Below are 13,883 nucleotides of genomic sequence, written 5' to 3' on the forward strand. Positions count from 1 at the left end.
AAAACAATTTTCAGGGCATTTTGTCAGTACATAGATTCAATAACCAGCTGTGGACATCAGATACACAGCTGGAAAAAGGAGGATGAGACTAATGAGATTCCCCTGTCCACAGCCCACCCCCATCCAGAGTCAATCAAGCTTCCTTGAACATACCTCAATTCCAGCACATAACCCAGACCTTTTACTTATCTATTTCTCCTGCTACCTTACCGAAGGCAGATATTCGGAGATTCATCTGATTGAGGGCCTAACATGTGTCTCTCAATAAATACTGGTGCACAAATAATAATGAATTTATTAACAAATAAAAGTGGTTTCAACAAAAAGCCAGCTATGATTTTTAGCTCAAAAGACAAGCCAGGTATACTTGAAATAAATTATGCGTGAAAATCAACTTTAACTAGAAATGAGAACACTGGAGTGAGAAAAAGAATGTTGAGTTGGGCAAAAGACAGTGTTTAAACATATTGAACTTTAGCAAAAGATCTATTTCACAATTTATTGCTAATACTTTTTCTCCTCTCTCTTGCAAAACAGATGAGAAAATCAGTTCAAATGAGAAAAAGAATGTTGAATTGCATAAATGATACTGTTTAAACATTAAAAATGTGAACGCCAGGCCTTTGCCCCAGTGGCTGGCTGACTGCACCGTTAAACCAACTTTCCAAATCGCAGTTAAGTAGCTAAACCAAGAAAAGTAGTTTTAGGGGGGTATTTTTTTTTTTTTATGCAGGTAGAATGGGCAAGGCTTTGATCCCTTTTCAACATGAGTTGAAATTCCAAAAGTTAAGAACAATCTATCTGGGTAAATGGCTTTCCAAAAGGTTGTAACAAATTCTAAGTCAGCAGCGAACTAGGAACACATCAGCTTCATATACTTGATATTACCAGACGTTACTATTAGCTCTTGTTTAATTTTAATACCTAATAATATCACTGTTTCAATTTTTTTCTCAGTGGGTAGCTAAATTTTCCCTTTATTATTAACTGAGCTCTTTTTCTGTTCCGGGCACTCTTCCAGAGACTCGAAGGATGAGAGTGAACAAAACTGTGATCCCTGTCTTCATGAAGCTTACATTCTAGCGGGGAGACATTAAACAATAACTCTAATAAATAAATTATGTAGTGTGTTAGAAGGTCAATAGAAAAGCAAGTAAAGGACACTGGGAAACGCAGGACTCGGAAGCGTTGGCCATTTTGTCATATTAAATAGGGTAGTCAAGGGGTCAGGGCAGGTTTCATACAGAAAGTAAGATTTGAGCAAAGATTTAAAGGAGGTGAAGGAGATAGCAGATATCTACAGAAAAATGTTTCAGAGCAGAAGGACAAAAGCCCGAGGCAGGAGTGGACCTGGCCAGTTTAAGGAACACCAAGGAGGCCAGTGTGGCTGGAGCATAATGAACCTGAGGAAGCATGTAGCTTGATAAGGTCAGAAAGGTCAGATGGGTGAGGGCAGGGCAAATCACCTAGGGCCATCTACACCACTATAAGATTTTCAGATTTTACTGAGTGCAGTGGGGAGCCATAATAGGGTTTTGAGCAGGAGTGACCTGATTTATGTTTAAAAGCCTCACTCTGGCTATTGGGCTGAGAATAGACAACATTAGAAGTATATTGATGGTGGAACTAATATGATTTATTTATGAAGTTTGAGAAAAAGAAATTTCTTGCTGTGAAGCAACTGTAAAAAATTTCCTGTGCAATTAGACTGTTTTTCACTTTTTTTTAAAGGCTATTTGTGGCAACCATGGAGATGCGCCACTCAGGTCTTTCTTCCAGAGAGAACCTGCTGTTTAGCTAAGGGGAATGCAGTTAGCCTGCAGCCTCCACCTGCACCATATTCGGGGATCTGCTGCAGCATTTGAACAAAAGCCACACTCTTTGTTGGCAGCCCCCAGCCTCTGAGCACATTTCCGTCTAATGGGAACTCCTTGAATAGACAACTTTTGCTCCAGAGCTTCTCACTGGGATAGCCAAGTCTTTGTCATATCTGTACTGTCCAATTCTGCATCCTTCCCTCTTTCCTTTCACAGGTACCAGATTAGTATTACTATCTAAAACTTTTCCCTATCCAATCCTGATTCCTCCCTCTTTATATTCCACAGGTGATACCCAGCAAGAAACCTCTCGTACTCCTAATTCCATTTCAGTGTCTGCTTACCACAGGACCTGGACCGATGAATAAGAGATTCCTACAGCTGTGAAACTTGGCTGTGCGAGACAGGATGAAGGGTGAGGGAGCCAACAGTCTAAGCTAGAAGACAAAAGAGATTTTCAAAGCTCAATTGTTAAGGGCTATCTTAGTCGCCTAATGCTGCTATAACAGAAATATCGCAAGTGGATGGTTTCAACAGGGACAAGTGTATTCTCTCACAGTCTAGTCAGCTACAAGTCTAAATTCAGGGTGCCAGCTCCAGGGGAAAGCTTTCTCTTTCTCTTAGCTCTGGAGGAAGGTCTCTGTCATCAATCTTTCCTTGGTTTAGGAGCTTCCCCGCATAGGAACCTGGGGTCCAAATGATAAGCTGTGTTCCCAGCGCTGCTTTCTTGGTGGTATGAGGTCCCCCTGTCTCTGTGCTCACTTCTCTCTTTTATATTTCAAAAGAGATTGGCTTAAATTGTAGATTAATCTTGTAGATTAAGTCTACATAACCGTCGTTAATCCCATCTCGTTAACACAGAGAGAGGATTACAACACATAGGAAAATCACATCAGATGGCAAAATGGTAGACAATCACCCAGTACTGAAACATGGCCTAGCCAAGTTGACAGATATTTTAGAGGGACACAATTCAATCCATGACAAGGGCTAAAGCTTGTTTTAAGCAGATTTTTTTTTTATCATGGCCTACAGAAATATTTTTAATGAAGAGATCATAACTACCTTAGTTATCTAGTGCTGCTATATCAAACACAAGTGGATGGTTTTAACAAACAAATTTATTATCTCACAGTCTGGGAGGCTGGAAGTCTGAATTCAGAATGCCAGTTCCAGGAGAAAGCTTTCTGCGCCGGCTCTGGGGGAAGGTCCTTGTCATCAATCTTCCCCAGCTGAGGAGCTTCGCAGTGCAGGAACCCCAGGTCCAAAGGACATGCTATTCTCCTCGCTCTTGTTTTTTGGTGGTATGAGGTCCCCCAGTCTCTCTGCTTCCTTCTCTCTTCTTTATCTCAAAAGAGACTGACTTAAGACAAAACCTAATCTTGTAGATTGAGTCTTGCCTCATAAACATAACTGCCTTTAATCCTGTCTCATTAACATTACAGAGGTAGGATTTACAATACATAAGAAAATCACATCAGATGACAAAATGCTGGACAATCACACAATTCTGGGAATCAGTTGACACAAGTTGACACACATTTTTGGGGGACACAATTCAATCCAAGACAATAATTTTTCTTATAAGGAAATATTTTTATACTTAAAACCATGAAATTATTAATGAAATATGACTATTCTACAAATACCTATAATTTAGAAAGTGGTCCTATTGAGATGAAATATATGTCATAAATAACTGATATACCTACAAATGACAGAAAGGGGGAACCATAACTCAGGCTAGACATATGTTTTGCCTATAGAAGGACTTAGATGCAAACACTGCCATATTTATAGATAGGGTCCAGAATCAGTTTAGTCATCTTTCATTTCCTACACAGTGCCTGGTACAGAGTAGGTGCTCAGAGGGCATTTGCTGGGTAGATTGGTGTCCTGCAGGTCACGATCACCCAGGGTAGACACTCTCTTGAATGACGACCAGAGGACTCCGAGGAAGTTTCCTAACATGGACTTATGTGCAGTGAGCCTCTTTCTCTCACACCGCCATCAACTCCATCTATTCTATCCTCAGTAAATCCAGAATCCAACCACTTCTTACCATGTGTACAGCTTCCACCCTGATACAAGTCACCTCTCTATTCAGGATTACTGCAATAACTTCCTAATTCATCTTCTTGGGACCATCCTTGCCCTTCCCCAGGAAGTCTTCCACACAGCAATCAGAATAATCCTTACAGAACAAGTCAGATCATGTCACGCTTTTGCTTAAAACCCTCCAATGACTTCCCATGTTACTCAGAGTAAAAGCTAAAGTCTTTACAATGGCATTTAGCCCATTGTCCCACCTCCCCCATATCTCTAATGTCATCGCCTACTTTCTCCCCCTTGCTTTGTTGGTTCCTTCATCCAAAGTCCTTGCTATTCCTCTAATATGCTCAGGATGCTTCTACTTCATGGCCTTTGAATCTGCACATAATAAATGCTATGTGAGTGTGGCTATTGTTGCTGTTCCCTTTATTTGGGAAACTCTTCTCCCAAGAATCTATATGATTGCCTTCCTCACATCTCCCTGCTCTAATGTCACCTATCAGAGAGTCATTCCTTGATTAACCTGTGTGAAAACAAGGGTATCAGCAGAAAAACAGATGCTGTATTCAAATAAGATTTATTCAAGGATTCAGTTTAGGACCTCTTTATAATGATGTGGGAGAGAGTACAGAAATACCACAGGGAGAGTGCAATACCCTGGGGAAGCCCTGGTGGCTCAGCGGTTAACCAAGAGGTTGGCAGTTCTAACTCACCCAGCAGCTCTGTGGGAGAAAGACCTGGCGATCTGTTCCCGTAAAGAGTACAGCCTAGAAAACTCTATGAGGCAATTCTACTCTGTCACATGGGTCACTATAAGTCAAAAATGGACTCAATAGCACCTAACAACAACAGGTCTGAAGGGGCAAGATAGGGATCAGAACCTGAGGAAGTGAGTCACGTGGACAGGAGGCACCCTGCAGTAACGACTTTCCATCAGGGGCGCAGCCAGCCGCAAAGAAGACGCTGGATGAATAAAAACTCGAACTTAACCCTCCTCTTTCATGTCTATCGCCTGCTGGTTCTCTCCAACGGCACCACCCAACCAGAAGCCAGAGATGAAAGCTAACGGGAACATTCTCTGTAGCAACTCTTCTTTTCTCCAGCACTATTGTTGTTACGAGTCAGAATCAACTCAACAGCAACAGGTTTGGTTTTTGTTTATCGTTGTGGTCAGTTGTCATCGAGTCAAGGTAGAACACTGCTCCACAGGGTTTTCAAGGCTGTGACCTTTCTGAAGTAGACTGTCAGGCCTGTCTTCCAAGATGTCTCTGGGTGGATTCAAACCACCAACCTTTCGGTCAGTAGTTAAGCACTTAACTCTTTGTGCCACCCAGGGATTCTCCAGGACTATTAATTCTCCTCAAATGTTCTCTTTTTTTTTTTCTTTAACAGCACCATCATCACCTGACAGAAATATTTTTTTGATTTTCAGTTTATTATCTATTTATTATTCTCCTAGAATTTTTTTTTTTTTTAGAATACACACTCCATGAGGGCAGGGATTTTGTTTTGTATTCTACCGTATTCCCAGCACTCCAACAGTTCCTGGCATGGATAGAGCCTCAATAACTATTTGTTGAATGAGTGAATGGTCTGAAGTCTGCCTTTTTTACCCTGTGATTTTTTAAAATCAGCAGCTGTTGCATCTCTGCTTGCTCATCCTCTTCCCTGAAATCACTTGACTGATTTCCAAAAATGCAGGCAAAACTCCCTGGCTTGTTACCAAATATTTGAAATCCACAACTCCCTTCCAGCTCCAAAAGCTCTAGGAGAGAGGCCCAGGGCCTATCCTGCAGGGCCTTGCTCACCAGCACCCTCACCTCAGTGGCTTTTAGGTGGGGGTTGGGGAGCCCTAACATGTGAATTGTGGGACTCTGGGATCTGGGTTTAGGCAACTACATCCCACAAGGAGACAAAGTCTGTCCAATTTGTGCCACTGGGCCAAGAGTGGGTGTGGCTGGTATGCAGTTTTGCTAGAAATTCACAAATCAAAAAAACAACAACAAAAAAACCTTTCTATCTTAAGACTGTATTTTAAAGAAAATTTTACTGAGTGAATTTTTTAATTCATTGACATTTAAAATCTACTCTTGTCACAACTATTGGAGGCCATGTATTATTGTATACCCTTAGAAAATTTCTAAAAACACTCAAAACAATGGTTATTTCTGAGGGGAGGATGGGGGAGACCTTTATTTTCAATTGACCCCTTTCTATACTGTTTAATTACTATTTTTCCAGGAGCAAAAGACTGCTTTTTTCAAAAACACATTCAAATATATGGAGAAGCATCTTCTCTTCACCCTACCCCCCCCCCACTTTTTTCTGTAGACAGGCAACAGTAGTTTTAGCGCGGAAGGATTTAATATTATAATAACATTATACAGCATATTCCAGTTTTAAAATGTTTTCATCTATTTTCTTACACCTATTATAAATTATAAAGTGACCACTCTTTTTTTCTACCACCAAATATTCAACACCCACATTCTGCTAAACTCTGAAAAGAGCATGATGAACAAGACTGACACAACACCTAGCCTCATGGAGATTAGTTGGGAGTCCGTCAGTACATGCTTACAGAGCACCTGCTGTGTTCTAGAGCCTATTCTATGTGCTGGGGATACAGCCGTGAATAAGACAGTGAGTTCCTTTCCCTAGGAAGCAGACACAAAGGGAAGGAGAGCAGTGATTATGAGGCAGACAATAGACAAATTTGAAAAAATAGTAATTTCAGGAAGAGTCATGAAAAATTCAAACCAGGGTAATGTTGTACCTACCTCATAGAGTTTTGTGGGGGACTAAATGAGATTATCCAATTGAAGTAGCTAGAACAGGGTCTTGCATAAAGTAAGGGCTTATACATGTTACCAAAAAAACCAAATCCATTGCTGTCAAGTTGATTCCGACTCATAGCGACCCTATAGGACAGGGCAAGACTGATGCATACGGTTTCCAAAGCTATAAATCTTTATGGAAGCAGACTGTCATTGTCACATCTTTCACCCATGGAGCAGCTGGTCAGTTAGCAGCCAAGCACTTAACCACTGTGCCATCAGGACTCCCTTATATATGTTAATCATATATTACTACAGTCTTGGAGAAATCTCCTCTAAAGAAGTAAAATTTGATTTGGAACCTGAATGATGAAAAGGAGTTAGCCATTCAGAGGTTTACCAAGACAGTGTTTCAAACTTAAGGAACCTCAAGTGCAAAAGCCCTAAGGCTACAACTAGTTTACCCCGTTTGAGGGATGCGAGAAGGGCAGTGCAGAGGATGTCAGTGATTGATGGGGAGACGGAAGGAAAAAGATGAAGCCAGCTAATTTGGCAGTCAGATGATGTGTAGTCTCCAAGGCTAGTTAAAGAATTTTAGCATTTTATTCTCAAGTGTAAATAGGTACTAAGTATAGATGTAACATGATCAGATTTATGGTTCAACAAGACCACTCTGGCTGCTGGGGAAGCTGCTGGGAGAAAAGAGTAGACGTGAACAGACCAGTTGGGAGGCAAGTGAAGGAAAATAGTGGCATAGCCTAGGATTGTAGAAGTAGAAATGGTGGAAAATGGCTGAATTTGAAATTTCATTTGGAGAATAAAATTGACAGAACTTGATAATGGATTGGATGTGGTGACTGTGGGGTAGGAAGGGAAGAAAGAGACTTATCAGGGATGACAACTAGAGTTCTGGCCTGGGCACCTGGGTAGATGGTAGAGTCATGCAATTAACTAAGATAGGGAAAACTTGAGAGAGAAGCAGGTTAGGGATGGGGGCTGCAGAAGGAAATCAGTGGTTCTGTTTGGCCACGTTAAGTTTCAGAGGCTTGTTATATTTCAAGTGAAGACATTGAGCAGACAATTGGCTAACTCTATCCGTAGCTAAGGGGAGAGGTTCAGGCTGGAGGTATTTCAAAACAATAAGACAGAATGAAATCACCTGTTGACCAAGAGTAGCTGTCATGAGGCTAGAGAGCAGAGAATTAGATATTTTAATTACAATGCAGTGAGATAAGTGCTGTGAAAGGGGAAATACCAGGTTAAAAATGAGGGAGGTTGGAATTCATGTAAGAATTATATGCCAGCTTCTAGAATCCATGGAAAACCAAGGGGTGACATTGTATCAGTGAGGATGCTGGTCCAGAGAGGTAATTTGCAACTGGTCACAAAGGGGTTCGACTGCTTTATACTTGAGCCACTCACTGTAAGTTAAATGCCACAAAAAACAAAAACGCCTGCTGCTGTCAAGTCAATTCCAACTCATAGTGACCCGGTAGAACAGAGCAGAACTGCCCCATAGAGTTTTCAAGGAGCACCTGGTGAATCTGAACTGCCAGCCCTTTGGTTAGCAGCCATAGCACTTAACCACTACGCCACCAGGGTTTCCTAAATGCAACAAGGAACCCTAAAACAAGGCAGAATAGCCGGGCACCTAAAACCACCGGCTCTGGAGTCATTCTGCTTGAGTTTAAATTATGGGATCTGCCACTTACTAGTTGGGTGACTTGCACTTTACGTAACATCTCTGTCCTTCAGTTTCCTCACTGGTAATTAGGTATACCAATAATACCTATCCAGGGATGGAGTACTTATTATATTATGTTCCTGGCATTAAGATTTTACATATGCTGTATTACTCACCACTCCCTCTAATAATCAATGAGTTGAATACTCTTATTACCCCCATCTTCCTGATGAGGAACCTGAGTCACACTCACCCACACCACAGATAGTTACTGTGTCCTGCCTGCTATGTGCCAAGTATGTTTCTCAGATGCCAGGAATACATCGGTGAACAAAACAAAATCTCTGCCTTGGTGCAGTTTCAGTCTGGGGTTTAAAGGGGCAAAGTGAGAAAGATCATAAACATAATACCATATACACTGTATGTAGTTTAAAAAACAAACCCGTTGCTGACAAGTCAATTCCGGCTCAGTGACCCTAGAGGACAGAGCAGACCTGCCCCACAGGGGTTTCCAAGGAGCGGCTGGTGGGTTCGAACCGCAGACCTTTTGGTTAACAGCCGAGCTCTTTACCACTGGGTCACCAAGGCTCGTATAGCGCCTGGTGGATTTGAACTGCCAACCTTTTGGTTAGCAGCCATAGCACTTAAACACTACGCCACCAGGGTTTTCATATGTATAGGTGATAAATATTCCTGAAAGAAAAAAAAATAGAGCAGGATAACGGAGCTAGAGAGGTTGCGATTTTAAATAACGTAGCCGGGACACACCTCACTGAGGTGACATTCGAGCAAAGATGTGAAGGAGAAGAGAGAGCGAGGCATCCAGATATCTGGGGGAAGAGCCATCAGGGTGTGGGAAAAGAGAGTGCAAAGAAAGGCCCTTCGGCGGGAGCTCAGCATCCATCAACAACAAGCGGAAGAGACAGGAGATGCGATGCAAACTAAGGGTCTAGTAGCCACTTGTAAGAACCTTGAGTTTACGTTGGGTGACACGGGGAATCACCGGAGATTTCTGCGCAAAGGAGTGACGTAACTTAACCTCCGTTAGGTCCTTCTAGTTCGGCCCAAGTTCAGAAGGTTAGTAAGAAGAGAAGACAAAATGTGAGCCCGGGCAGTCTAGCATCGTACGTAGCCTGTGCTCTCAGGATTAAAGAATCAGTCAACATCACATAGCCTCAGGCGCGTAGCAGGGGCCCATCTCGGTGGTTACCTGGACCCTTTCACTTAAACTCCGCCCCGATCTACTGCCCTCTAGTTCTCCAGCTCCGGAGCTCAGCACCCACTTGGTCCGCTCTCCACGTAGCGATTCCCCGGCTACTAATTGCGCAACTCCGGCGGTCGGGGGGGCTCCGGGCGTAGGCGGGGCGGCGGCGGGCTGGGAGAACACCCGGGCTGCAGACACCACAGGGAAGCCCTGAGAGCCCAAGCGACGTCCTCGGTGTGCGCCTGCGTACGCCGGATCCCGGCCGCCGACATTCCAGAGCAGCAATACGCCCCGCCCCCAATTCTGGGGCGGAGTTCTTTACCACGCATGCGCATAGTCTCGCCGCACCCTACGCCTGCGCGCTTCGCCAGCCCGTCCCCATCCCCAGCTTTTCGGGTGGGGGAGGGGGGTGCGTCTCGGCGAGTCACGATGATGGCGGCGACCGTCGTGTGGTGAGCTAGCGGATTCCCTGCTTGTCGCTCAGAGCCCCTCGCACCTCTTGCAGACTCAGTGGCTGACGCCGGACGCGGCCGGAGCTCGCGTGGAAGGCCGCGGTCGCGGAGGCAGCGGCTCGGCCTGGGGCCAGGGCTGGGGGAGAGGCCGCTCCGCAGGGCGAATGTGACAAGCCCCCACCCCCACCGCTTTCCTCTTGAGTGTGCGAGGAACGCCGGCGACCCCAGGGCCCGGCCAGGCCACAGACCCCGCCCAGCGGCCAGCACCCGGAGCAGGCCCGGCAGTGGAGCTGCGCGGTGGCACCATGCAGGTCACCCTGAAGACCCTCCAGCAGCAAACCTTTAAGATCGACATCGACCCCGAGGAGACGGTACGAGCGGCGGGGAACACAGGGCCTGGGGTCGGGTGGAGCGGGGGCGGCCGCGCGCGGGCCTCGGGGAGCGTGAGGGGCCCGCCGGGCCTCGGTGGGGGCGGCACGGCGGCCGCTGCGCGCGGAACCGGGTCTCAGCCCCGAGAGGAGCCCTGCGACGCGCCCGGGCGGGGAGAGCCTTCAGCTCACCCACGAGGGCGCCGTGAGTGCGGGCGCGAGGTGCGGCCTGTGGGCTGCGGGCGCGATAGGGCCCAGGGTTCCGGCCTCGGACGCGTGCGTCGTGCCGGACCCTTCGGAGTTGGCCACCGGCTTTGTGGAGGGAGGATGGGAAGCAGTGGCTGGACGCCGAGGGCCTGGTGGCAGATGGCGGGAGCACGCCCGCGGGGCGCCGGAGGCCTCGGCCTGGGAGCTCGTGGTAGTGGGGCCGGAGGGGGAGGGGAGGTCGCGGCGGCCCCTGGAGCGAGCCGGGCTTTCTGGCGTAGGTTTACAGGTGGGGGAGGGAGATGAGGCGTCTGGACCTGAGTAGACCTGGTTAGGTTCTAAGGTCTAGGAGGTGGTAACCCGAGATAGCGAGCCTTAAAAAAAAAAAAGTATCAGGTTTCGCCTGCCGCAGTTTTCGGAGGTGAGTAGTGGTGAAAACGAATTCTTTGCTTCTTTTCCCTCCAGAGTTATTAAACCTTTTATTTGCATGTATCACGAATCCAGCCACCCAACACACATGCACATGCAGATTGCACGTTAAGGTCTCTTTGGTGGTGAAGATTAGAGCTCTTTAGATTCTGGCTCGGTCCCAACTCGAGATTTCATGGGTCCTCTGTTAGAAGTCTTGGAATTGGAGGAGTTGTATTGGAACCCTGTTCACGCCACCTCACCGCCCCCCCCCATAGTAGCATTTCAAGGGAGATATCCATATTTAAAAAATCTTTTAAATCTGTTCTGCAGTTAAACATTTCAAAAATCCGCATGATAAATTCTCAAGCCATTTTCTGTATTTGCGATTGCAAAAAGAGCAACTAAGTTGAAGTCAGTACAGTTTTATGCCAAAAAGCTAAAAGTGTCACGTGTGTAAATTTACTGCTTAGGTTCTGGAGTTGTTACGCTATACACAGTTAAGCAGTTTTCTGCCCATCTATATATTTTTTAAAAAATTGATTATATTTTTGTTGGAGATCAGGAGTCGTGGTGTTTATTAGATAGACTTGAATTCCGTCTGTGGGTCTGTAACTCTCTTAGTTTGGCCTGCTGTACAATGGGGAAAATTACTTGCCTTTTAGAGAGATGTGAGGACAAAATTGCATTTAACTGGTGGTCAGTAAATGGAATTATTACCCAGTGGATACCTCTTAGATACAGTGTTATGTTTTACCCTCTAATTTTATGAAGTTTTCTATGTCTTTAATTGTTTAAGAGACAGATTTCCCAACTTCTTTTGGAATTGTGACACAAGATGATTTGATTGCAAGACATTTCATTATATGTGGAAGTGTGGGTGCGATATATTCTTAATATAGGTGTGGGAAATATCAGTTAATGTGTGAGAAACTGAAGTGTTCTCAGGAGTATTTGACTGGATTAGTATTATAAATAGAAACAAAATTTTCCCAAACATTTCCTTACTGTTTAGTGTGTATTAATAAGTTGAAGGATGAAAGTTATGTTTTCAGACGCAGCTTTAGTTACTACTTCAAACTATTGTGTAGCTATACATAAAATGTCTATATGTTTTGGTTCTTTGTACTAATATATGTTGGTGCCAAAGTATCTTTACCGGAATTAATTCCACAATTACTGAAACCTAAAGAAGGTTTCTTTTTTCTTTTTGTGGTAACTAATGAGCCCTGGTGGCGCAGTGGTTAAAGCGATTGACTGCTAACTGAAAGGTCTGCAGTTCAAAACCGCCAGTCACTCAAAGGGAGAAAGATGTGGCAGTCTGCTTCTGTGAAGATTTACAGCCTCGGAAACCCTATGGGGTCGCTATAAGTCGGAATTGACTCTGCGGTGGGGTTGGTTGTTTTTTGTTGTTGTTTTGGTTATGTGTGGGTTTATTGAAGTTAAGCAGTGACTTTCCACAGCTCCAATGAAATATTTATGCTCTATGAGAGTTGTAAAGCTCTTTAGGTACTTACGCTATTATCTTAGAGCCAATATTATAATTGTATAGGTTCTTAATTATATTTGCTCTTTTCCAGTTTATTTCTAAGCGTATGTATATGAACTTGAAAGTATACTTTTAGGAGTTTATTTTCATAAAGCTCATTGTTACAGAGAGTGGCATCTTCAGCATTTTGTCTTAATTTGGCTGAATACTGTTAGTCTCGGGCCAGAAATTAAAACATTTAATCCATGATATATGGAACATTTACATACATTAAAATGACTTGTTGGTTTTCAGTTTATTGGCTTTGACTTTAAGAAATGTTTTTCAGAGCAGAGCTATTTTAATTTCATCTTACTGATGAAATTCTTTTTAATAACCATTTATTTTTGATGCAGAGCTTTGGAGTCAAATTCCAGTAAGGAAAAGGAACAGTTAGAATTAAGATATCATTGTAGGGAGACTCTTAAGTGTCCTGCTTCTAACTTATTGTGAGGACCAGGTAACCAAGAATATTAAAAATAGATCTAAAATAAAAAATTGGATTTTAGTGAGACCTGTAGGAAATCCACGTATAAAATGATCAGATTTTGGCCGCTGAAACCTCTTATTTTGGCTACTCAAAGCTTTGTTTTCAAGATTTTTACCTAGAAGGAACTAAGGAAATTAGCTAAGGTAGCCAGTATAGGAATTCTTGAGAGCTTGAGCAAAATAAGTGTAAGAAAGGATTGAGGGATAAGGGAGATCTTGGGAGTTATTCATTTTTCGAACAAGTTAGATGTTAAATGAACGTTGACTGTCAACACTAGAGGAGTACAAGGACATGTAGAACATGATCTTTGCCTCCTGGGAGCTTTATTGACCTACCTGGGGCTCAGTGGCTATAGAATGGGGCATGTAGAAGGTGGAAAAAGCAAGAGGATTTGTTTTACCCTGTTTATATTTGCTCTAGTTTTTTGAATATTGCAAGTTCCCTTCCCTTTTTAAAAAAAACTAGAATAATTTTCTTAAGCTTATTGTTTTGTATCATTCACTTGGCTATATGCATGCACGGCTTTTACTGCTAGTTTTCTATAGTTTTTTTTGTTGTTGTTGTTTTTATAATAGTAATGTATCTCCTCCAACATTTAAACAGTATAGAAACAATAAGTTCTGTTTGGAGATAGGGTGTTGTTAAAGAGAATGTTCTTAAATGTGTGATGTTCTATTTTAATAGATGACTTAGTATAAAAACCATAGCCATCGAGTCAGTGCCAACTCAGCTACCCTGCAGGACAGACCAGAACTGCCCCATAGGATTTCCAGGGCTGTAATCTTCATGGAAACCCTGGTCGCGTAGTGGTTAAGTGCTACAGCTGCTAACCAAGGGGTCAGCAGTTCAAATCCACCAGGCGCTCCTTGGAAATTCTATAGGACAGTTCTACTCTGTCC

General features: G+C 43.7%; 1 protein-coding gene across 1 annotated transcript in view; it reads left to right on the plus strand.

Moving 5' to 3' along the window:
- The first annotated feature begins 9,876 nt into the window (after positions 1 to 9,876).
- Positions 9,877 to 13,883, plus strand: part of RAD23B (RAD23 homolog B, nucleotide excision repair protein) — a 45,620-nt gene continuing 41,613 nt past the window's right edge. The window contains exon 1 of the mRNA XM_049895497.1: positions 9,877 to 10,357. Within this exon, the coding sequence (XP_049751454.1) occupies positions 10,292 to 10,357 (66 nt within the window). The 5' untranslated portion in view covers positions 9,877 to 10,291. The remainder of the gene's footprint in view (positions 10,358 to 13,883) is intronic.

The sequence above is a fragment of the Elephas maximus genome, chromosome 9, assembly GCF_024166365.1.
Source record: "Elephas maximus indicus isolate mEleMax1 chromosome 9, mEleMax1 primary haplotype, whole genome shotgun sequence".
NCBI classification, from domain to species: domain Eukaryota; kingdom Metazoa; phylum Chordata; class Mammalia; order Proboscidea; family Elephantidae; genus Elephas; species Elephas maximus.